Raw genomic sequence first — 25006 nt, forward strand, 5'->3', positions numbered from 1 at the left:
GGGATCTGAACTCGACCTGTTAAGACTCCAAATCCATAACCTATTACGGTTTTAAACCTTACAGATGGTCACAGCAAGAAAAGGATGAGAGCCAGTGTACACAGACATGCTAATTTGAGCATGAATTTAAGTATTTGACTCTAGGAGAGCCTCTGTATAATGCATAAGTCTACAAAGCCCCACAGCACTTACAAATGACACACCTAGTCCACTTTGGAAAAAGCCAGGGCACACAACTAATGTTTCTCCAGGTACCAAGAGCGCAAAAGGCAACATGGAAGACAGAGCTGGTGCCCATCACTCAAGAGTCTACCCCTGAATCTCTTCCAGTGCTCAGACTGACGGACGTCACTACGAGTACCACTGACAACTGCTCTCTTGGCACACAGCACTCAATAGAAACATTCCACTTCTAAAAATGAAAGCAGAGAAACACATCCCAAGACCCACAAACTACCCCAATGCAGACCTGTCCCTTCACTGGGATGGGTTATCTGCACTAACTCTTAACAGCCAAGATGCACAAGATACCCTAGGCAGTTATATTATGTGTTTCTAAGTTCCTGTAACATATTTTTTTTTTTTTTTTTTAATGTTTAGTTAATTATTCTTCGAAAGATGAGTTCTAGGCTGGTCTAGGTGATTCAGTGTTCTACAAATCCATCACCAAGAGGGCCCAGGGCAACCAGCTACTGGCCTTTAATCAGTCCCTGAGAAAGACGGAAAAAGGAGAGAGGTGAAGCCCATCAACTGGAGAAGGCCAACGACAGAGCAACCTCAAAATGGAGACAGGACTAGAAAGTCATCCCCTCTCATCTTTTAATTTTAGACACTCCTCCCCCATCATAGTGAAATTCAGGAAGAATTTATCAAAACATAAACAAAACTTTCTGTAGTCACCATGCTGTTCAAGAATCCATCCCACCTCATCTATGTTTTCACATTGCCTCTTCCAAAACTCCAGCACTCTTTGTCAGTTCTGCTCTTCATCCCTGGAATATAACTTGTACACTTCTGCTTATAACAGAATAAAGGGAAACTTGTTTTTTTTTCAATCAATCAGTAGCTGCTTGAAAAGTTTCCTCCGTATCTCCAGCACTATGCTAGGCCCTGCAGAGAATTAAAAAAGGAGTACAGAAGGAGTTCCTCATGCACAGAGTGGGGCATTTTAGGGGCAGAAAGACCTGGTTTAATTCTGATCTCTTCATTTATCAGCTCTGTGACCTTTAGCCAATTGTTTACACTGGGCCTCACTTTTTTGGACACCTGGTATCTAATTTTTAGCAGTAGGGTGAGGATCAGTGAGATAATACGTTAAATCATCTCTGCTATATGCCATAATAAAGACACAGTAAATGTCAGTTACCTTTCTTTTCTACTCCCTTCCAGGAGTCAGAAAAGAGTAGAATATGGCCACTCAGGTCAAACTGGATTTGGATTCCAGTTTCTCCACTCAGTAGCTATGTGGCCTTTGGTATTTCTCTCAGAGCCTCAATTTTCTAATCTGTCAAATGGGGAGAAAATGTGTACTTCAGTATAAGATTGTTTTGAGGATTAAATGAGAGAAGCCACATAAAGTGCATAGCACAATACCTGACTCAATAAATATTAGCAATCATTATTGTTATTTCCAAGGAGTCCTGGTGGTTCAAACCCACCAATTTCCCTTAACTTCTCATTTGCTGTGTTCCCAATCTCTTTCATTTTTTACAATATTGCAGCCTTGATCTGAACATAATAGGCATTTAAAAACATGTGTTGCATTACGGAGCTCTATGAAAGGTCACTGGTTTGAACCCACCAACAGCTCAGCGAAAGAAAAGACCTGGGGATCTGCTCCCATAAAGATCGCAGCCTAGGAAGCCCTATGGGGCAGTTCTACTCTGCTCTATAGAGTCACTATGAGTCGGAATCCACTAGACAGCACACAGCAACATCACTATTTCTTAACTGGCGAGAAAAGACATGAAATTAAAGAACAATTTAGAATCAGCCTAATCATTGTAAACCACCTGTTATAGACCAAATACCTGAAGTTCTGCAAAGAAGAAGCCAAGTGAGGAAGAGGAAGGCTGGCGCTCAGGGCATCAAGGAAAAGACAGGAGCTGAGATTCTGAGATGACCGATTGGGAACAGAGAGCTTGGTTTGATTTTTTGTTGTATTGTTTTCTGTGTTATTTTATATGGCAACTGCAGAGAAGAAGGAAAGGTATAATCCAGGGCTTCTAATCTGTTCTAACAAGTTCCCAGGCAACGCTAATGTTTCTGGTTAAGGACCAATTCTGAGACCCAGTGTAAACAGTTGGTTTTCAAAATTTATTATACGTAAAAATCACCTGGGGATCTTATTAAACTGTAAATTCTGATTCAGTGTATCTGGGGTTGAAATGCAAATTCTCAGCAGGGGTTTGAACCACAACAAACAGGTTCGAAGCCCTGGTACAATTAGAGGCAAAGTGAAGACACTTAACCTGGAACATGGGGAGCCTTTAAAAGAAAGGCATGCTGGAGCCACGCAGGCCCATGAGGAGGGCAAGAAGAAAACCGAGTAGTTTCAGTACGGCAGCATCAGATTCCAAAGGCCCAACAGAGCCATTGTCAGGCAGCTGGCCTGGGGGAGAAGTCAGGAGAGGGCCACAGGAGTCTATGCGCAGGGGGTGTGCAGAATCACAGCTGTGATTTAGGAAGCTTGGAAGTGATAGGCCACATGGACTGGCTTACTGAAATCTGGGTCCCTGTGCTCCAGAATACAAGCAGGGTAGAGGTGGTTCAACGCCATTCTGCTTGTCTCCCTGCGGCAAGAGTTAGCCATAGTGCTCCATTTCCCCCAATAAAGGGCAGCTCTTCATAATGATGGCATGCTTGGCTGGAAAAACTAAAGCTTTAGAATCAGACAACTGGTGTCAAACCGTGGCTCCTCCACTTTCTACCAGGAATCTTGAGCAAGCTGCTTAACATCTATGAGTCTCAGTTTCTGCACAGAAGAAATTTAAGGTAAGCGATACCTATCTTGTAGACTGGAGCCCTTGAGTGGTGCAAACAGTTAACACACTTAGCTGATGACCAAAAGGCTGGAGGTTTGAGTCCACCCCAAAGTACCTCGGAAGAAAGGCCTGGCGATCTACTTCCAAAAAATCTGCCACTGAAAACCCTATGGAGCACAGTTCTACTCTGACACGTGGGGTCGCCATGAGTCATAACTGACTCTACAACAACTGGTTGTTATATCTAGAACTAGAATATTTTATTAGTAAGACTACACAGAGAAGGAGACAGGAGCTGCTTCAAAATAAGGAAAATAATATCAAAGAACCTGTTCTCTAAAATAGAAATATCAGTCTTCTAACAGTTGGCATTGATTCAGCCATAAGGTAAAAACAGTTATTCCACGTTTTAGAATAGCTTGACAATCAAGGAGCAGCAGCATGCAGAGAGCTAAAAAGGTATTGGAAATAAATGCTCTACTTGGTAAGTTGGATAGCGGGTAAATAGGTGGTTTTTTTTAAATCAACTTTATTAATATACAGTTTACATACAATAACATGCACCCATTTTAAGGGTAGAGCCCGGTGAGTTTTGACAAATATAAGCACCTGAGTATCACCATGACAATCAAGACATAGAACATTTCCGTCACCCCTTGGAGGTGTACCCCTTCTCTAGCAATCACCGCCCCACCCCCAGCCACAGGGTTTCTATCTCCTTTCAATTACAAACTGTCTGTTTTATTATCATCATTTAAATCATGTGTGCATGTTGCATACCAAACCCAAAAAACTTGTTGCCGTCAAGTTGATTCTGACTCATGGTGACCCTACAGGACAGAGCAGAACTGCCCTGTAGGGCTTCCAAGGAGCGGCTAGTGGATTTGAACTGCCTACCTTTTGGTTAGCAGCTGAGCTCTTAACCACTGTGCCACCAGGGCTTTGCATGTTGTACAGACTCCTCTTTATCCATGCTGTATTTCATAATTAAAAAAAAATTAATGCTGTATTTGGCCCACTAAAATGAATGACAAACATTAAAGACCTCACTGAGAAAATGTGTAAATCAAAGTTCTGAGAGAGTTTCTTGGCATGAAAGTTAAAAAGAAACCCACCGAGCACTGTAAATCCTTGAAAGGGCAGCAGTGTGGGCAGCTGACAAAGCCTGAGACCAGGATAAGCTGGTCTGATCTGGGGACCTGGTGTGGCACTAACTGACTGGGGACATGGGTAAGTCACTTCACTTGTCTCCATTTCAGTTTGTTCTTTATAAAAGATGGCTTTCTACAGTCCCTTATCCACCACCTGTCCAGTCTGTCACACTGTGGTGGCTTGTGTGCTGCTCTAATGCTGGAAGCTATGCCACCAGTATTTCAAATACCAGCAGGATCACCCATGGTGGACAGGTTTCAGCAGAGCTTCCAGACTAAGACAGGCTAGGAAGAAAGGCCTGGTGATCTACTTCCAAAAATCAGCCAATGGAAACCTTACAGATCACTACCGAATACTCTCCAGCCGGGCTCAAACATGCCAACGATCTTGAGGGGGGTGCAGGACCTGGCAATGTTTCCATTCTGTTATATGGGATTGCCGTGAGTTGGAGCTGACTCAGTGGTAACTAACAACAACAACAGTCTAATTCATCATCCAAATCAGGATGTGTTAAAAGGAGATGCAATTATTAACTAGGCCAGGGTAAAAAAAACCCACTGCCATCGATTCCGACTCATAATGACCCTATAGGGCAGAACAGAACTGCCCCCACAGGGCTTCCAAGGCTGTAAATCTTTACAGAAGCAGACTACCACATCTTTCTCTCAAGGAGGGGCTGGTAGGTTCAAACCGCCGAGCTTTTCGGTTAGCAACCAAGTGCTTTTAACCATTGCGCCACCAGGCATCCTTAGGCCAGAGAACAAGCTGTAAATCCAGACTGTCCCAGGCAAACCTGGACTCATGATCATGTGACTTATGAGCATCCTATAGCAGAGCTTTCTGAAAGAGAGCTTGCACAGAATTATGCAAAATGATATGTCTGAAAGCCGAAGTCCTTTACCCAGAGGCAACAGGACTCGTCAGTCCAACCCGATCTACCCTGTGGCATTAAGAGACTACAAACAAGGCTGCCCAAGGAGAGGAGGGGTCTGAGACACAGATCCAAGACACGGCATGTGCTGGAACTATGAAACCACCTTATAAAGACCTAGGCTGCCTGATTATGACAGCACTGAGCTGGGTTATGCTGCCTTTGTCACTCACCCTCCTAAGAGGCAGACATTATCCGGGCACATTACCTCAGAACTCCCACTGTGTAAATTTCATATTAAGAAACCAAGTGTTCATTAGCATACTGATCCCAAGGGCTTAAGTCCTGGTATTCCATTACCTTTCAGAACAAAGCCGGGGGAGGGCGGGAGTGGAGACCAACAGCAAGTCTTCACAGATGCCTACCAAATTTCCAAAAACATACCAGGCTTAGGCACACTGGCGCTCAGAGAGTTACAGCATGGCACACTTCTTATGTGAGAATCACTCATTGTGAATATGGAAAGAAACCACACCTAAGAGTTTATTACAAGACCATAACCACCGGAATGACTGATACAGACACAACTAAAATTAACTTTGATTGATTCAGACTTTCAAAACACTAGGAAAAAAAGAACATAATTGCCTTAAATTGCATGCCGAGATTATCATCCATACCTCCCAGGGAACTACACAAAGATGAGTCTCCTTGCCTTCTATTGTACGGAGTCCTAAATTAAAGTCAGTGCGCACGTACACCAAATAAGTTTTTTTAGCCAGAATCCTGTGCTGCCTTGCTATTTTATTTATGAAATCATAAAAGCAATAATATATTGAAGGATCTTTATTAAAAAATAAAATGCATTTTTAGAACACAAATCAATGATTCTTACTACTTAATAAAACAGCTTTTAGAATATAAGTACTTGCATTCCAAAGGAAATGTTCTAGAACGTAAACTACCTGGTCTCTCACCCAATGCTACACCTTTAACTCTTCCTGGAGGAAGTAAAATCCAGAAAATTTTCAATAGACTGTTGAGTTGGGTTATGATATAAAGTCTAACAACAAAAACGCTCTTATCAAAATCAGAAACCCAAGTATACCTACATTTTTTATAATAGACACCTTGCAGAATTTTAAAATCTGACCATTGTTCCATGCTTTGAAACACAGTTCTTAGACATGCAGTCCACTAGCTGTCCAATACAAAGGTGAAGAATAGGCTAGAACTCCTCATACATACGCCTGGGTCCTTTGCCCTCACAATGGAGGAAATAACGTTAGTCGGATCCTTGCTTTAGACCTTGCTCAGCAATCTCTGTGTGACCCCAAGACTCCAGGCAAGGTGCTCTGAACTTCACCCTCATCTGCAAAATCTCCTTCTCTGGTCACTTGCTCCAGCTGTTCACATTCAGTGACAGTAAGGTTGAGCACGGCAGGAGACCCCAGCACTGCCTCAGCAACAGCTCTGACCCCTTCAGCTTGGGAGCTGGTTCCAGCTGTCACTCTGTCTTTACTGGCTCTACCCACATACTCAGACTGCTTAACTGACACGTTTCCTTATCAGAACAACGGTGCCTAGGTGGTTCAGTGGGAGAATTCTTGCCTTCCATTTGGGAGACCTGGGTTCGATTCCCAGCCACTGCACCTCATGTGCAGCCACCACTCGTCTGTCAGTGGAGGCTTACATGTTGCTATGATGCTGAACATGTTTCAGTGCAGCTTCCAGAACTAAGATGGTCTACTTCTGAAAATCAGCCAATGCAAACCCTATGGATCACCACAGTCCGATTCTGCTGTGCATGAGGTTGCCATGAGACGAGGGCTGTGAGTCAGAGGGAAGGCTGTCGTAACAATTAAATAAGAAAACATCCTGGACCAAGACCTGATCCTGCCTAACAAACCCACTCTGTTTCCTTATCAGAAATTTGTGGATAATGCTGAACTTATCACAAGGTTTTTAATTAAGTAATTTTTGATTAAAATTCAAAATAAATGTTGGAAGCCAGTAAAATAGTGAGAAAAGAAGAGACACGTTTAAATCTATACATCTGCTCCTAAATCTCTGCCTCCTCATAGACATTTCCTCACATCTTCTTAGAGAGGAACCACTGGCTATACATCTTCAGAGCAGGTGCCAAGAACATAAAAAGATGCACAAACGGTTTTTTGCCAAGAGCATAAAAAGGTAATCACTTTTTTTGAAAATCTGGAAGAACTTTTAAATCAATGGCAGGACTGTTGCAGAGGGCTGTGAGCTGCACTCCAAATCCTCCTCTGAGGCCCACCCAACCTCCTTCCCACCCCTCCAATCCCGTGGCCAAAACAAGCTCCATCCAGGGCACCCTTCAGCTGAATACATGATGTGGCACAGAAACACCGTTCCCCATTATCCACTGTGAAATTCCGGAACTCATTCTTCTCTATCCCACTGTCCCCCTCATGATTTCTCTTGGCCTGATACACTCAAATCAGGTTAGACCTAAGAACGCTGTTGAACTGAGGAATGAATGGAAATAGCCCAGAAACGCAGAAGATGCCCGTTCAGGTCCTGACTCAACCACTTACTGATAATATAACCCAAGGAACATCATTTCATCATCTTGCCTCATTTCATAACCTAGCCTCGGCTGCCTCACATACAATGTGCAGTCATAACACCATCTACTCTCCCATTCACCAAAGACTGTCAAAAAAATATAAAGAAATGCTTACACACACTGAAAGCAAGTACAGCCAAGCCTAGTGGATATTAGGATTATGTTACGAATGTCACAGTATTTCTAGGAAATTATCTAGTCTTGAGCCCTTGTGGCACAATAGTTATGCGCTCGGCTGCTAACCAAAAGGTCGGTGGTTCGAACCCATCAGTAACTCCACAGGAGAAAAGACCTGGCAATCTGCTCCCGAAAAGATTACCCCATTGCCATCAAGTTGATTCCGACTCATAGCAACCCTATGGCACAGAGCAGAACTGCCCCATAGGGTTTCCAAGACTATAATCTTTACAGAAGTAAACCGCCACATCTTTCTCCTGCAGAGCATCTGGTGGGTTAGAACCATGACCTTTAGGTTAGCAACCCAGCTTAAGCACTGCACTACCAGGGTTTCTCTCATAAAGATTATAGCCTAGAAAACCCTATGAGGCCGTTCTACTCCTATAGGGTCACTGTAAGTCGGAATCGACTTGAGGGCACACAACAACATCTAATCTTTATCTGCTTCATAAAATTTAATCTCTTCTCTGAAGATGCTGTTAGTTGCTGTCCTGTCGATTCCAGCTCATGGTGACCCCATGTGTGTCAGGGTAGAACTGTGCTCCATAGGGTTTACTATGGCTATGACCTTTCAGAAGCAGAACGCCAGGCCTGTATTCCGAGGTGCCTCTGGTTGGGTTCGAACCACCAATCTTTCAACTAGTAGTCGAGTGCTTAACCACTTGCGCCACCCAGGGACTCCTTCTAAAGAGAATGGAGTCTAATAACAATAACAGCAAATGTCAATGTGAGGCCCTGACCTAAGCACTTTAGATACATGTTAACTCATTTACTCCTCACCATGTCATCGGCGGTTCGAGTTCTTGCAAAATTCTGTCATGAGATCTCCTGTGTCATTTCTATCACCAAGGCCATATTTTCCAACTACAAATCCTTCTTCTTTGTTTCCAACTTTCACACTCCAATCATCAGTAATTATCAATGCCTCTTGATTGCATGTTTGATCAATTTCAGGCTGCAGAAGTTGGTAAAAATCTTCAATTTCTTCATCTCTAACCTTAGCGGTTGGTGCATAAATTTGAATAACACTTGTATTAACTGGTCTTCCTTGCAGGCAAATGGATATTATCCTACGACTGACTGCGCTGTACTTCAGGATAGACCTTGAAATGTTCTTTTTGACGATGAATGCAACACCATTCCTCTTCAATTTGTCATTCCTGGCATAGTAGACCATATGAATTGATGGCCTCTAGATTTCTAAATTCCCTGTTCAGGCCGCAGTAGTCAAGAAAGGCATTTCAGAAGCAGATGAATTTGATCTACCTATGGAAGGATGGGTGGAACCTAGATAACACTAATAATAGCTAGGAGCTATTGAGCCCCTGCTATGGTTAAAATAGAACACTTGGAATGCATTAAATGAGGTAATATATATAAAGCACTTGGAACAATACCTGGCTACAGAGAAAGCACACAGTAATGTTAGCTGTTGTTATTATACTGTTGTCCTCACAACAACTCTAGTAAGTACTTACTATTATTCCCATTTTATAGGTGAGGAAACTGAGGCTCAGGAATTAAGTTATATGGCCAGAGTGAAACAGTTTATAAGCAAAAAAGCAAAGATCTGAGCCTAAGCCTTTGAGGCTCAAGAGACGTCGCTTTTAACCACTAAGCTGTAGTGATGGAAGAAGAGGCAAGGAAGGCCCTCTGGCTAAATGCTGAAAGGCTTTATCTGAAAACGACACTTGTTAATAAGAATACTGTATCTGTAAAATACTTTCACATATATTATTTCTTTAATCTTCACCCAATGTCTATTTTTTAATCATCGGCAGCTCCTTACATACGATAGGTGCTCAAAAAATGTTGAGTAGTTTTACTTTACTTGCTAAGTTAAGCAATATTTGATAAAGTAAAATCCCTGCCTACCTCTTTCGGAATTCGTTATAACCCATTTGACTTCTGGCTGTAACACTGCTTAGCAAATACTTGCAAAAGTTGTTTTTATTATTGTTGAGAAAAAGAAGAACTCAGAGACTTTAGGTAGTACAAATAGTTAACCCACTCAGCCGCTAAGAAAAAGGTTGGAAGTTCGAGTCCACCCAGAAGTGCCTTGGAAGAAAGGTCTGGTGATCTACTTCTGAAAAATCAGCCACTGAAAACCCTATATGGAGCACAATTCTACCTGAGATACACAAGGGGTTGCCATAAGTGACAGCTGACTCCACAGCAACCAGTTTTGGTTTTAGGGATCCCCCAATCACCAAAAAGAAGATTCTAAATTTGACAGAGACAGAAGGAAGGCCCAGACAAGCCAGAGTCATCCATTTTAAAGGTAAATGTGGCTCTTTCACCCTTTCACAGCACATCCAGGCACTCCATAGCATTTACTGAGACTCTATCATGGGCCCAGGCGGGAGCTAGAGCCAGCGCTGTGCTAGATCGGAATGCTGACAGAACAGGCCTAGTCCCTGTCCTTGTGGAAGGCAGCATTGAGGTCAGTTCACCCAGGCTTAGGGAGGAGCAGCAGCTGCCAGCCACACTAGGGGTGAGCAGACAACATTGAGGAGTAAAAAGATGCTGGGAGGAAAAATAAAGTCAGCACCGGGAAAAATGGCAGCAGATCAGCAAGATGTGCACAAGCAGGAGATGGCATCACTGTAGAACCGATGGTAGATGCAACGCGTGGAGACTGAGAGTGGACTGTGAGCAGGAGGGAGAAGGAACAGTTCACTGTTTATCCAGCACTTTCTGTGCTGGGTGGAAAGGGCATACAAAGATAAGGAAAAGCTGTCCCTGCCCAGCCAGGCCTCACTGGCCAGTTAAAGAGGAAAGAGCTTAAACGTGGGAAAAGTACCAAAAGGGGAAGGCAATAAAACAAAACATGCCACAAGAAAATGATGCAAAAGATGCCTTAAGGCCATGCATGATTCAGTGTTCAAGATTTGCAAGGAGAGGTGGGTAGGGGTGTTTATTTGGGGCAGACTTGGGGAGGGGATGAAATGAGAGTGGGATACGTAGACTCTAATAAGGCAGAAAGTAGGGAGGAAGTGAGGTAGATGGCTTACAAGGGCGAATGAAGGCAATCTAGAGGGAGGTCCAGTCAGGCAATCTGTTGATGGTGCTATCTTTGAACTTGCCACTGCTGCCTGAAGGGATAAAGTGAGTTAAATCAGAGCTAAGCTGACTGAACTAGGTCAGATGTACTGATGCTATTCCTAACCCCCGTATGGTATAAACATGAAAAAAACACCAAAGAATATTATAAGAATACACTGTGTAGCAATACTGTATGTATCACACTGCAGGAGAAGCCAGATGATTAGAAAACCAAAGATGGGGGCCTCCTTCTGCCCATTCATGCGAGGCTGTGAAGAAGAAATCAAATGACCTAGCAAGACCACTCCTAGATATATACCCAAAAGAATTGAAAACAGGAACACAGAAACTTGTATACCTATATTCACTGCAGCATTATTCACAATAGCCAAAAAAGTGTAAACAACCTAAATGTCCAACAGATGAATGGATAAACCAAATGAGGTATTGTGAGGTATAGAGAGAAATTTGGCCTTTGTTCTTAGTTCCTGAGACATGGACCACACAGGAGGCTAAGGAATGACGGCTAATTAGAGCGACCACCTGGTGGCCCCGTGTTGACCAGCCTCAGGAGGCACGGTATAACCTATCATGACCATGTGGTAAGGCCCACCACAAAAGCCCGGAGAACTGGGGCTCAGGGAATTTACTGGTTGAGGGCTTCCTGGCTGACAAGAACATCTGCTCCTGCCCTTGGGACCTGGAAGCTTCACGTTGGGAACACATCCAGACCTCGCCCTATGGATCTCTTCATTTGTATCCTTTTTGGCTATAATAAATCTGTAGGCATAAGTATGGTATACTCTCGGTGACTTCTATGAGTCGTTCTAGCAAATTATGGAACCCCAAGGGGAAACAGGAGCCAGCAGGTCAGAAAACAAGGGTATCGTGGAATCCTGTGCTTGCAGCCAGCATCCTGAAGATGTAGGAGAAAAACAGCCCGGATCTGTAGCCAGCAGGTCAGAAGGCTGGGGTGTTGGATAGACTCCCCAAACTTGCAGCTGGCATCTGCCTACCTGGCAGTCTGAAGGACGGTGTCTTTTTAACTTCTGAGCTGTGACCTAGTTCCAGGTGGCTAAGGTCAGTGAGAGAATGCCGCAGGGGCAGCTCGTGACACGGAGAAGTAGGAACGTGAGGGCTGGATCAGTCTCCACATTTTGGGGATCGGATTTATACTGTTCCTTGCTGCACAGCTATATACATACAATGGAGCATTAGTTATAAAGAGGAACGAAGTCCTGATACATGCTATGACATGCAAGAACCTTAAAAACATCATTCGAGTGAAGTAAGTCAGTAACAAAAGAACAAACCGTGTGAGATTCCACTTGTATGAAATCGCTGGAACAAGCCAATACATAGAGACCAAAGTTTATTGGTGGTTACCAAGGACAGGCAGACGGGAGAGGGGAAGCGGGGAGTCATTGCTTAGGGGACACTGAGCTTCTGTTAAGGGTGATGGGAAAATTTGGAAATGGCTAGTGGTGATGTTTGTAAAACATAATAATGATCAATCAATGTCACTGAATTGTACATGTGAAGAATGTTGAAATGGCAAATGTTTTGTTACATATATATTTACCACAACAAAAAAGAAGACGAAATCCAAGACAGCCGGTGGGTAATATGTTGGAGATTCAACGAGCTGGAGCACCCCCCATTCTGTTTCATCTCGCACCCCATCATAGGTAGCCCTCTAGCAAAGGGGGCTCAGGAACAAGAGCAGGAAAACAAAAACATCAAGGAAGATCCCAAAATTGGATAACCTGCCCTCGTTGACTTAAAAATGTCCTGTAAGAGTTCGAGTACCATAAGCTGAGCTGGCTCAGGTTCAACAGCTGGCTCAGCATCAGCGTATTTCATATAGGTGCAATAATTTCTTATCCAGCAAAAAAAAAAAACATTTCTGTTATACAAATCAAACACAGTATTCTTCTATAGTTTGTTTTTGTCCCAACCATACCCTCCTTCACTGTCAGTGAAGGATGATATGGTCAGGAAAAACTCTGAACATATACAGAGATACGACTATCAAGGCATTTCCCTTCTACTGCATTGCTGGAATAAGAGAGAGAAGCCAAATTCTCACAGTTCGTCAACTTTCTGTCCATGTAAACAATCTCACTTTATTTTTGAATTACTTTGTGCGAACAGATGGTTTCCAAATGTACTACTTCTTACTACAATATATGAAAGCAACACCACTAAACTCTTAAATTAAGATGAAGAAAACGGGCTTGTTTCAAGCTCGAGTCTGATGGTAGGCCGACTTTCCCAAACTGAGGTTTACTTAGAATTCTGAACTTTTTTTCTCCTTTTCTTTCTGTCTCTTTTTTCCCTTTCTTTCTCTCTCTCTCTTTTCTTCTTTTCTTTCTTACACAATTCACATCCCACACACAAAAAAAATCTGAAATATCATAGCAACTAAAAAAAAATTCAAGTGCAGAAACACTTTCATGCAACAATGGTGGCAGTAACAGAAGCCTCTAGGCTTCCCAGGAGTTAGACAAAACAGCTCGACTCTGTAAATGTAGTTGAGCTCTGCGTCTTACATCCTTAAAAAATATCTGGTGACAGATTCTCATTTTATAGTTTGAAATAATCACTGCAGTTAACACTGAATTACCTTACTTCTAACTAGTACAATCAGTGAAAGAATTCACAAGCTGGCAGAATTACCATGTCCAAACCAGTTTTCCCTGACGTCTGGCCGACAAACCTTAAGTTGACTGAAGAGCACGTCTGTAAGGTTAATTTTCAATTTACCAAATCTCCAAAAAAGTACACTCAACATGGCATCTGGGGAGGAGATGGTTATGGGGACATAATAAAAAGTAAATGCTGCCCAGCCTAAACATAAAAAGTCTTTACATGTATGAAAACGGGGAATAAATATAAAAATATACGCAAAAAAAAAAAAAAAAAGGGAAACAACTTACGTTTAAACTAGCAATGATGGAAGTGAGAAATAGGATAGAAAACATCTAAGTACACACCAGGGACCAGAGGAAACACTTCTGAACTGATCAACAGCAACATGGATTTCAAAAGGCATCTAACCTTTCAATGCTTACAGCAGAATGTGGTTTCTAATCGCTAAATCACAGCACGCAAAATTTAAGTGTCCCACATGCAACTTGAAAACAGTCTTAGTCAAAAATTTAAATAAAAAATTTATACTGGCAGGGTGTGTCAAATTTTTGCCTAATATCATACACCAATCAAAAATCAAGGAAGATGTAACAGTGATTGACAAACCATCCAGTGGAATAATTTCCATGATGAAGGTCACACCTTGGGCTGTTCCTTCATAAACTGGCACAGCCCAAAAAAATCTCCAGAGGTTCTGTGGCCTATAATTGCAGGCTATTGCTCCAGAAACATGATTAGTATGCTCCTGCCCTTTCAAGAAAGCAGCTGATAATGCAAGCAATGAGAAGACCATGTATGCTTTCGGAGATTGTCTTTGCCATACCACAGATACACAGAGGAGCAAATATGGGCAAGATTTAGAACCACTATATACAGGGGGCCTGGTGGTGCAGTGGTTAAGATCTTGGCTGCTAACCAAAAGGTCAGCAGTTCAAATCCACCGACCGCTCCTTGGAAACCCTATGAGGCAGTTCTACTCTATCCTGTAGGGTCACTATGAGTCGGAATCAACTCGACGACAACGGGTTTGGTTTTGGGTATATACTGAGGAGTCCCTGAGTAGTGCAAAAGGCTGGCAGTTAGAACCCACACAGAGGCACCTTGGAAGACAGGCCTGGCAATCTGCTTCTGAAAGGTCACAGCCTTGAAAACCGTATAGAGCACAGTTCTACTCTGACACATATGGGGTCACCGTAAGTCACCATAAGTCAGAAATGATGGATGTCAACTGGTTGGCTGGTTATACATATTGAGACTTAGTTGTTCTAAAAGCTTTTAATATTAGAAGTTCTCTACACCTTAACTGGGAAAAAAACTGATCAACAGAAGAAAAAATAATAATAGGAAGGAAACGGATATGACTAATACTTTAAAATGCAGTGAATAGAAGACATTTCTATGACAGTGACTACCACAATAAATACAGCTACAGCAGTAACTAATACATTCAACAGCAGAAAAATAATCTGACACTAGATATGCCTATAAAAGAACATTAGTTTAATAAAACACATGTGATTTCAAAAGTTTCATTATACTTACAGTGAAAAATCTTTATGGCCAAAATTACAGGACAGAACATGTTTGTGAGAATGAATAGATTTCTTTATCAAGTCCTGTGTGAATTCCAATGACTTAAGAATGCTAATATCCCAAGGACTCAATTGCTATAGGGCAGGAGTGGGGTGGGGGACGACAGCCCTCAGCAGATAAGCCTGCCCACAATTCTCAGAGAAGAGTCTTTGAATCTGTACAGACATTTGAGAGAGCAAGCTCAGACAGACTAAGGGCCTCAGTCCCACAGACTGACAAATCCCAGGCCTCAGCCATTTCCAGTGTCCTCAATAAAAGGTCATAAGAGCCCTTTGCATGTTTCCCCATTATAGGATGGGGAAACGTGACCCGAGGGACAGGCTTAAATGCCATCTCTTAATGTTTTCTTCACAGAATCTTAGGCTGCCTCTTGTTATCTTGGAAACATCTTTCCAATCACAGGTTGTTCATAGGCACTTCTGTCCAAACCCTCTTTATCTACAAAACCTGGCCCAAATTCGATCTCTGCTATTAAAGTCCTTCCTAACTTGGTTGGTGGTGTTAGTTGCCGTGGAGTCGACTCTGACTCATGGCGACCCCATGCACAACAGAAGGAAACGCTGCTCATTCCTGTGCCACCTTCGGGATTGTTGGTATGCCCGAGTCCATTGTTACGGCCGCTGTGTATTTTGAGTGCCTTACCACCTATGGGGCTCGTTGTCTAGCACCATTTTTGTTGTTGTTGGGTGCCATTGAGTCTCATAGCCATCCCATGTGACTGAGCAGAACTGCCCCATAGGATTTCCTAGGCCATAATCTTTACAGGAGCAGACCGCCAGGTCTTTTTCTGCAGAGCTGCTTGGGTGGGTTTCATTTTGGTTGGCAGACGAGCGCTTCACAATTGCGCCACTATATTGGACAATATTGTTTTTCCTGACTAGCTTAACTGAAATGATCATTTTGCTTTGAATCCTGCAGACAATGTTTATCTATGCTATTTGGCAACTCACCTTGACCTGCCTTGTGGCCTGGCACCCCAGGTATCCTGGAACTGTTACTCAGCATGTCACACATTGCGGTCTTGTCTTATACTTTGCATCTCCTACAGATACTCTACACACACGAAGGAGCTCAATGAGCACTTTTTACGCTGTACTTCTGTATTCTTGCCTTCACAATCTCTTCATCTTCCCCAGTCTTTCCTGCTAATGGCCACCTCAAAAAGTTACTGGCAAAGATATGCTCCACCCCTCTCCTAAAGGAGATGAACTTTCAACAAGGGCTTTCTTTTTGTTTTCTAGAACCTCCTGCAATCAGCCTGAGGCATACACCTGCTTACTCCTCTTTTCAATCCCTTTTATTTCAGTCATGCTAACACCCTTTCAAGGAGCCCAGGTGGCACCAGGGTTATGTACTTGGCTGCTAACCCAAAAGCTGGTGGTTGGAACCCATGCAGTGGCTCTGCGGGAGAAAGACCTGGAGATCTGCTCCTATAAAGATTACAGCCTAGGAAACCCAATGGGGCAGTTCTAAACTGTTATACCGGGTCGCTATGGGTCAAAAATCGACTCGATGGCACCCAATAAACCCTTTCAAACTTCTTCATCCAAAATGACACTATTTAATAAATCACCACCAGGAAAAAGTTTGCTTCATTGATGCACACTTGTATATTGCTTTTTATTGGGCCCAATTTTATGCTTCAGTTTAAAATTTTATTAGTAGTCATGTGTTGTAACAAGCCACCTCAAATCATCAATCAAGGAAGTATGCACATTTAATAAAACATAGATATATCTATACTGCAAGTCTTCCTACTCATCTTGCAAAATCAATTTCTTAATTTCTCTCCCCACCCCCACATTCAACTAGAGTGAAAACTCCTAAGAACAGGGATTCTCTTTTTTCACTGCTGTAGCTCCTGTGTCTAGAAGCCTGGCACTTAGTAGGTGCTCAGTAGGTATATTTAAATGAATGCTGGTTGGGTCAATCTCCTCCAGAAAGCCTCCTATCTGTATCTCTCCACCCCTTCACTCAGCTTAATAAAAAAGCAGTCAAGAACATGAACTTTAAAGCCAGGCCATCAGGATTCAAGTCACTGGTTCACTAGCAGTATAATCTTGAGCACATCACCTATATAAATTTCTACATCTATAAAATGAGAATCCACCATCTGTCTTGTCAACTCTGTTTGGATAAGCTACATCACCCAAGAGTGCCGTCCTGCACAGGTGGCTGCCAGAACAGTCACTTTTACAAGGCACAAACCAAATGGCCTATAGTAGACAACAGGGAGAAAAAGCTTTCCATGTCACTCCCTGTCTTACAAAATTTATGGAAAAGTACACTTTACATCTTAGGCCTTTAAAGATCTTCACATGCCATCCTGCTTTTAAGAGAGATTCTGAATCTAAATATCAGCCCAAGAGAAACCACTATCTTTATTGTGTATATTGCTACTCATACTTTTAACTCTACTAAATTCTTTATATATAAGAAATGTCAACACTGTGGAAACTGGAGGTAATTTTAACTCTTACTTTATTTTCCTTTTTGCTCTCCCAAATAACAAAAAAGTATAATATATGTAGCTTATACCCAGCTTTTGACCTGAGGCGAAGATGTTTTGCAGAAGCAAATCTTTAAAACATTTGGGTATTTAAATTTCATTTAAAACAAATGGCTATGTTGAATGTGCTTTATCTTTACTGAGTTGTCCTGAGTTTCTAAAAATCTAGTAACCCCACCCCCACCCCAATTAATACTTCATTTTTAGATGAAGTTAAGGGCAGTGGTTAAGCTCTGGGCTGCTAACTGAAAGGTCAGTAGTTGGAACCCACCAGTAGCTCCACAGGAGAAAAGTCCTGGTGATCTGCTCTTTTCTTTAATAAAGATTAAAGCCTAGGAAACCCTATGGGGCAAGTTCTACTCTGACCTATAAGGTCTCTGTAGGGTCATTATGAATCCTAATTGAGTGGACAGCACACAACAACAACCAAACCCACTGCCTGTGGACTCACAGCGACCCTACAGGACAGAGTAGGACTGCCCCACAGGGTTTCCAAGGAGCAGCTGTTGGATTCAAATTGCTGACCTTTTGGTTAACAGCTGAGCTCTTAACCACTGTGCCACCAGGGCTCCACAACAACAGGAACATTAAACCTCTTAGTTTTAATTAACTAGAATTTTCTAAACATTAAACATGGACAAGTGAGGGTCGTAATTAAAACTCACAACCTAAGGTCACGAGCAAACGGACAAGAGAAAAGAAGTACTTTTAAGTACCTGTCTCACATGGTATGATCTTAACTGAAAAATGTGATCCTTGCTCTGAAAAGCATTGGTCTTCTCAAGGAAACGTCAACACAACAGACACATCAAGTGCACCTAACTTTGGAAATAAACATCAGCCTAACTGAAGTAGAAGAACAACTTTCAAGGTGTCCTGCCCCCCATCTTCTCTAACTATACACACATATTATTGGTCAAACTAGCTTTATTTTCTGCTAACCAGTCCATATTTCATGGTACACTCTATGGCAAAAGGGAAGTAGAGCTTAATAACAGGTTTGTTTTTTTTTTTTAAGTTAATGATTTAAGCAATTCTTGGAATAACTTGCACTTGAAAAGATGTAGCTAAGAGGTCCTATCAAAAGAGACTCCCCAGCTGTTGACAGCTCAACTCTGGAAATACCCTCCTTCTTGCCCATTCCTGACTATCGCAAAATCCAAATTAGAAAGTTTAATGACCCTAGAGTGCCGTTTGACTTCAGTGATCTCAGAACTCTAACTATTCATTAGGGCTCTCGATAAATGATTATTGAATGCGGGGGGTGGTGTCATAGGCATTAAAAACCCGTTTCTAAAACCAACTGCTTGCTCCCTTGCCCCACCCCCTCACTCCCAGGAAACTGGGAGATCTCAAAATAAGAGTCAAACCATCCCTATTAATTCTGCAGTGAGATTAAGTTTAGGGGGTCTGACACTCCGCCCACAAGGCGATGACAGCCAGGAAGTCTGAACAGTGGCTCCAAAATGGGCACCTACTGCCCTGTGAAATACTGGACGCTTGCTATGGCACAAACTCTTCCCAGGGCGCTGAAACGGAGAGTCGGAAACCAAGACAAAGCTGTATGGGTCCCAAGGCCCGGATCCCATTCCACCACCCTCCTTCCTGTTTATAGATCCCGGTCCTGTAACTCCAACTACCAAACAGACGTTTCAGAAATATGTCAACACATGACATTAACTTGAAAAAGCTGGCTGCTCACGGGCGCGAGTTACAACTTGCCGGCTCGCACAGGAAAACCAGCTCATTTTAATTACTTGTCTTTTACTATACCATGTGGTCCCTTCCAGGGCCCCGGCAAAGATCGGGTTACTGAGAACTAGATAGCCTCGGTGGTAAAAGCAAAACTGCGTGGGCGGCTAGCGACGGGCGAGTAACACAAGAGCCGATCGACTCCGAAGTGACTGCCTGTTCGGATTCACGACAATCCCGGCGGCTCCTTTCTCGCTCTCGCACAAGCGTAGGAAGAGGAAGCTTTGGCACGTCCTCGCAGTCAGCAACAAACTGCCTAACCGCTCACTGATGTCGCGGAGGGGGCCTCGCGGCACTGGGTCGGTGCCCTCGGGTCTACCAAGGGCGCGCCACCTTTGTCTGCGTTTCCCCACCAGGATGGGCAACGCCTCGATGCAAAGCAGGCTCGCCCGGGTCGGAAGCGCAGACGCGGCTGCCCGCCCCCGGATTCTCAGCTCCTGCGTGGGGCCCAGGAAGACCAAGTGGCCACCCGAAACCTCCCACTTCCACTGCGCGCAAACAGCGCGCCCGCAACTCCCAGCCGGGGCACTTCCCCCAGCGCGACCGCCACAGGGTGGGGGCCGGGGAGACGCGCGCTTGGGGCTCTGCGGCCCGGCGCACCCTTGTTCTCCCGGCACCACTCCACGGCCGCCGGGCGAGGCAAGGCCACCGTGCCCTTTGCGGGGCTCGCCTTTGACTCAGGACCGCATGGGCTGATGTACCCCGGTGAGGCCAGATCTCAGACTGGCCACAACGTCAGGGAAGACACGACAGCCAGCCAGCCACCCACACCCAGACGCTGCCTGCCCCGCGCGCGGCCCCCTCTCACCTGCCTGCACCGTGTCCGAGAGGTCGTGCCCGGGGGCCGCAGTCCTTGGAAATTCCTTCAATTTTCTGGCGCTAAGGTTCAACCCGCCGGAGTTCGCCGCCTCCTCCAGCGCGCGCTCCAAACCCCGGTTCAAGGGCAGGTTGAAGCCCCCGCCGCTGCTGCCGCCCCCTCCCCCGGCCCCGCTGCTAGCTCCGGCTCCTCCGTGGTGGTGATGGTGGTGGTGGTGGGAATGATGATGTGGGTGCGGAGTAGCCCCCGAGAGGGCAGCGACGAAAGGTTGGGGTTCGCTTCCCGGCGTCGCCATCTTCTCCCGGGTCCCCCCACCCCGCCCCGCCGCTCCTGCGGGGCGTCGCGGCTTTCCGCCGGAGCACAGACGGCAGCCTGGCTGAGTCCCTGCAGTGCTCCACCGAGAGACGCTGGAAGAACGGGAGGAGGGTGTGGGGAGGCGCGCGGGAATAGGGGCAGACGGGGAGGCGGTAGTGGCAGCTGGTCTTGAAGGTTTCCTGTCCCGGGGAAGCTGAGGACTGCGGCGGCGGCAGCAGCGGCAGCGCGCATGTGTCTCCTCCCGCCCCTGCTCCCTCCTCTCGGCGGCTCTCCCCTCCTCCGCCGCCTGCTGTCTCTTCCTCCCTCCCCCCACGCTGTCAGCCAGCCCGAGCCTTCTACGCGGCTGTTGCGCTGCGCTCCGCGGGGAAAGCGGGTCTTGGGGGGCTGGCTGCCTGCATAGATGTGACGTTCAGTTAAGCGCGGCACCCCTCTGCGTTTCTTTTCGTTGCTCCTGGGACCAGAGGTTTTGGAGGGGTCTGAGAAGACGCTGTGAGGCCAGGGATGGGATTTGAAGTACAGTGAGTTCACGGGGCGGTGAGGTTATTGCAATTCCACGCGTCACTTCGGCTACTTGACCCAGAAGTCCTCAAAAGGCAGTTTTTCATTGTGGGATGAGCACAACAGATCCCCCCCTCATTTGGTAGAAGGCAATAGTAAACCGCCGGCATTTGGACGCCCCCAGTGAGCCAGGCGCTTGTCTAAGTTGTCTATGTAAATTACCTCATTAACCCAGGAACCCCTTGAGCAAGCGGAAAGAGCTGTTTCCCCCAGTCTACAGAGGAAGTTAAGAAGCTCCTCTAAGGTCACTCATGCAGTCAGAGGTGGAGCTGGATTCCAGCTTGTAGCCTTCAGACTCTGGAGTTTGCCCTCCTTCCTGTATATCCCGGGGCTGGACTCCAGCACGAACAGACAATGGGATAGAGCAGAGTGTTTGCTGCTGAGTGTTGCTAGAAAGCTACAGACATAGAAAGGAAGGACTTGTAAAAATGTCGGTGGCTCTTCTGGTGGACAAAATGCATTGTCATATGAGGGAGAGGGGCTGGCTGATGGCTGAATTGAGTGGTGGGGAAGAGGTTAAAAAGCCAGTGACCAGCTTGAACCTGTGGTACCTATCTGCACCTGTAACGTCAAATGTGTCCTTGTGCTGCTTCTTTGCCCCTGTGGCGGTTGGGAGCTGACATGCTGGCTTACTGGCTGTTCTACCATTCCGACCCAGCAGTAGATGCCCAGGCCAAGGCTGGCACATGAGGAGGTTGGGAGGTGGGGGGTGAGGATAGGAAATCTGGCACCATAAGGGCAGACCAATTGGAAGATTGATAAAATCTCACTCCTTTCCCCAAGTTTCAGCTCCAACTTGAGGGAATTGGGTGGTCACTGTAAGCTACTTGGCTTAGGGATATAGGGCTGGAGGTCAAGTATGAAAATAATACAGTCCTTGGAGTAGGGCAGTCCATCTTTTAAGTAGTGATGCAGAAATGTAATGGCCTAGGTACAGGCTGGAACTTGTGACTTCATTGACACGGCACTAAAGAATTGCCATTATCTATGCCACTTGCACTGACTACATGCAGTTGTTGTTGTTACTTGCCTTTGACTTGACTGTGACTCATGGTGACCTATGTACAACAGAACAAAATTTTGCACAGTCCTGCATCATCCCCATGCTCCAGTCCATTGTTGTGGCTGTCGTGCCAATCATTTCGACCCAGGGTTTCCCTCACCCATGCTGGCCCTCTACTTCACCAAACATGACGTCCTCCTCCAGCGAATGATCCCTTATGATGATGTGTCCAAAGCAAGCAAGTCAGACAACATTCTGTTGTGATCCGTAAGGTTTTCACTGGCTAATTTTCGGAAGCAGATCACCAGGCCTTTCTTCCTAGTCTGTATTAGTCTGGAAGCTCCCGTGAAACCTGTCCACCAAAAGTGACCCTACTGGTATTTGTAATACCAGTGACAAAGCTTCCAGCATCACAGCAACATGCAAGTCACCACAGTGTGACAAACTGACAGACAGTGGTGGAAGGCTTGCAGAGTTGCCCTTAATTCCTCTGGGATTCTTGCCTGAGAACAAAACATTGTACTCAGATTAGAGGAGACAAGCGCCACCTGCTGGTATCCTCCAAAACCTCTCATCAACCTCTCCCCACCCCCCACTCCACTCCCATTGGTCTCCCAGGCTTTTAAAAACCAGGCTTCAAAATACTGAATTAAGTATAATTACATCACTTGTAAAAGTTGACCTACCTCCCCTTTTCCCAAAACAGGAGTGCGAGACAAAGACAGACACATAAAAGAATTTCAATTGAAAATCTTCAGCTAAAACCAGGTGATCAGTATGCTGGCTATGGTTGAGAAAATCTGAAAGATTGCAATTTTAATTTAGACCAAGAATTTTGATGATACGTCAAATAGAGCATAAATTTTTTTAAAGCCACCAATTCTGTTTTTTAGAGGAAATAATGGGAATATGAGTTAATAAAGATTTGCTTGTTAACAAGTGATCATTCTTGAGGCATGGCCAAGATGGCGGAGTAGTCAGGCACTTCCGGTGGACCCTCTTACAACAAAGACCTGAGAAAACAAGTGAATCAATTATATATGACAATCTAGGAGCCCTGAACATCTAAGGCAAAGTTGAGGAAGCAGACTGAGTGGCCGTGGGAGGAAGAGATGGTTCTGAAACAGCGAGGAGTTGCCAGACCTGACCTGGCAAGAGCCTGAGCCCTTCAGGCCTGATCAGCTCGGGGGTGAGCAGTAAGGCAGGCAAGCGGCAGTGCTCAGGAGGCGCGTTTTCCGCACTGGGAGAGACCCAGTACCAGAGACTCTACACGGCCACCCAGAACCAGTAAGAAGCAGCCCTGAATCTGCCAAAGGTAAGTAGTTGCATATGGCCTACCATGCTGTCTTAGTCATCCAGTGCTGCTACAATAGAAATACCACAAGTGGATGGCTTTAACAAAGAGAAATTTATTTCTTCACAGTAAAGTAGGCTAAAAGTACAAATTCAGGGCATCAGCTCCAGGGGAAGGCTTTCTCTCTCTGTTGACCTTCTCATCAATGTTCCCCCAGACTAGGAGCTTCTCTGGGCAGGGACCCCAGTTCAAAGGACGTGCTCTGCTCCCGGCACTGCTTTCTTGATGGTATGAGGTCCCAACTCTCTGCTTGCTTCCCTTTCCTTTTATCTCTTGAGAGATAAAAGGTGGTGCAGGCCAACCCTAGGGAAACTCCCTTTACATTGGATGAGGGATGTAACCTGGGTAAGGGTGGTGTTACAATCCCACCCTAATCCTCTTTAACATAAAATTACAATCACAAAATGGAGGCCAACCACACAATTCTGGGAATCATGGCCCAGCCAAATTGATACACACATTTTTTGGGGGGACATAATTCAATCCATGACACGTGCGGATCAAAAATGTCCCCTTTAAGGAAAAACCTCTCTCCCATTTACGTCCTCGCTCCCTGCTCTGCACTGGGGCCTAGACCGGCTTCAGCAATTGCCAAGTCCCCTGGGCCGGAAGTGGAATCCGTAACATGCCCAGAGCCATTCTCCCCGCCTTGGAGAGTGAAAAATTAACAAACGGGAAAAAATAAACTGCCAGCTCCCCTAAGCCAGAAACCCAGAGTAGGCACAGCTTCTTTGCGTAGGCACAGGCATAAGGTATCCACGGACTCTGAGTGCCTTTTCCCTCTGCATAGACTTGTGTGGGCCTATTCCAACAGTGTAGGCCCTCATTACCTCAGTTCAACAGGATGTATAGTGGAAGTCTAACTTCAACTGTTTTAGTTGTGAAGTGGCAGGTTCTTGATATTTGGCACTGCTCTGCCCATTAAGCAGGGTCTTCACCTACCCACATCAGGGGCCTGAGGACTGGTGGATCCACCCATGCCACCTAGCCACCTGCGATAGGGGCCCGTGAATAAGAGGTGCCCCCCAGTCCTTATAGCCAACAGCATTAGCTGCTCATAGTCCGGCTGCAAAACCTACCCACCTACGCACTCTAGGGAACAGGGACACGCCTTCCTCCTGGACACTCAGGGGGAGGCCATCAGCCCCCTGCCTTGCTCAGAGTGTGTCCCCCTACTGCAGCCAGATGCCTGTGCCTACACCAATCACCCATGCCTGTCTAGGACTGTGAGTGAGAGCCTCCACCACACACTTGGTGGCTATCTACCTGGGCACCTGAGCTGAATCCATACAGGAGGAATGGGCGGACTCCTGAGCTCACATACCTAGTAACAGATCTAACCACCTGGTGACAGGACATTAGAGCTTCAAAGGTGCCAATAATTGAACTAGCTCATACGAGTAGCCTATTTGGGCATATCAAAACAAAACAAGAAGCTAGGACACAGTAAGCAAACATAAATAAATACAATAACTTCTTGATGGCTCACAGACAACAGTCAATATCAAATCACATAAAGAGGCAATCCGTGTAAGCCTTCATCTTAAGTGAGAATAGCAGCACAATTGGAAGAGCGTAGTCAATGTCACTGAACTGTGCATGTAGAAATTTTTGAAATG

At 45.1% G+C, this 25006-nt stretch overlaps 1 protein-coding gene across 6 annotated transcripts in view; it reads right to left on the minus strand.

Annotated features, from left to right (window-relative positions):
• Window positions 1-20641, minus strand: part of LRCH1 (leucine rich repeats and calponin homology domain containing 1) — a 267358-nt gene extending 246717 nt beyond the window's left edge. For all 6 annotated transcript variants that reach the window (XM_023731582.1, XM_023731580.1, XM_023731581.1 and 3 more), the window contains exon 1: window positions 20149-20641. In XM_023731582.1, coding sequence (XP_023587350.1) covers window positions 20149-20452 — 304 coding nt within the window. In that variant the 5' untranslated portion in view covers window positions 20453-20641. The remainder of the gene's footprint in view (window positions 1-20148) is intronic.
• Window positions 20642-25006: the final 4365 nt, after the last annotated feature.

This window comes from Trichechus manatus, unplaced genomic scaffold (assembly GCF_000243295.1).
Source record: "Trichechus manatus latirostris isolate Lorelei unplaced genomic scaffold, TriManLat1.0 scaffold00044, whole genome shotgun sequence".
Lineage (NCBI taxonomy): Eukaryota > Metazoa > Chordata > Mammalia > Sirenia > Trichechidae > Trichechus > Trichechus manatus.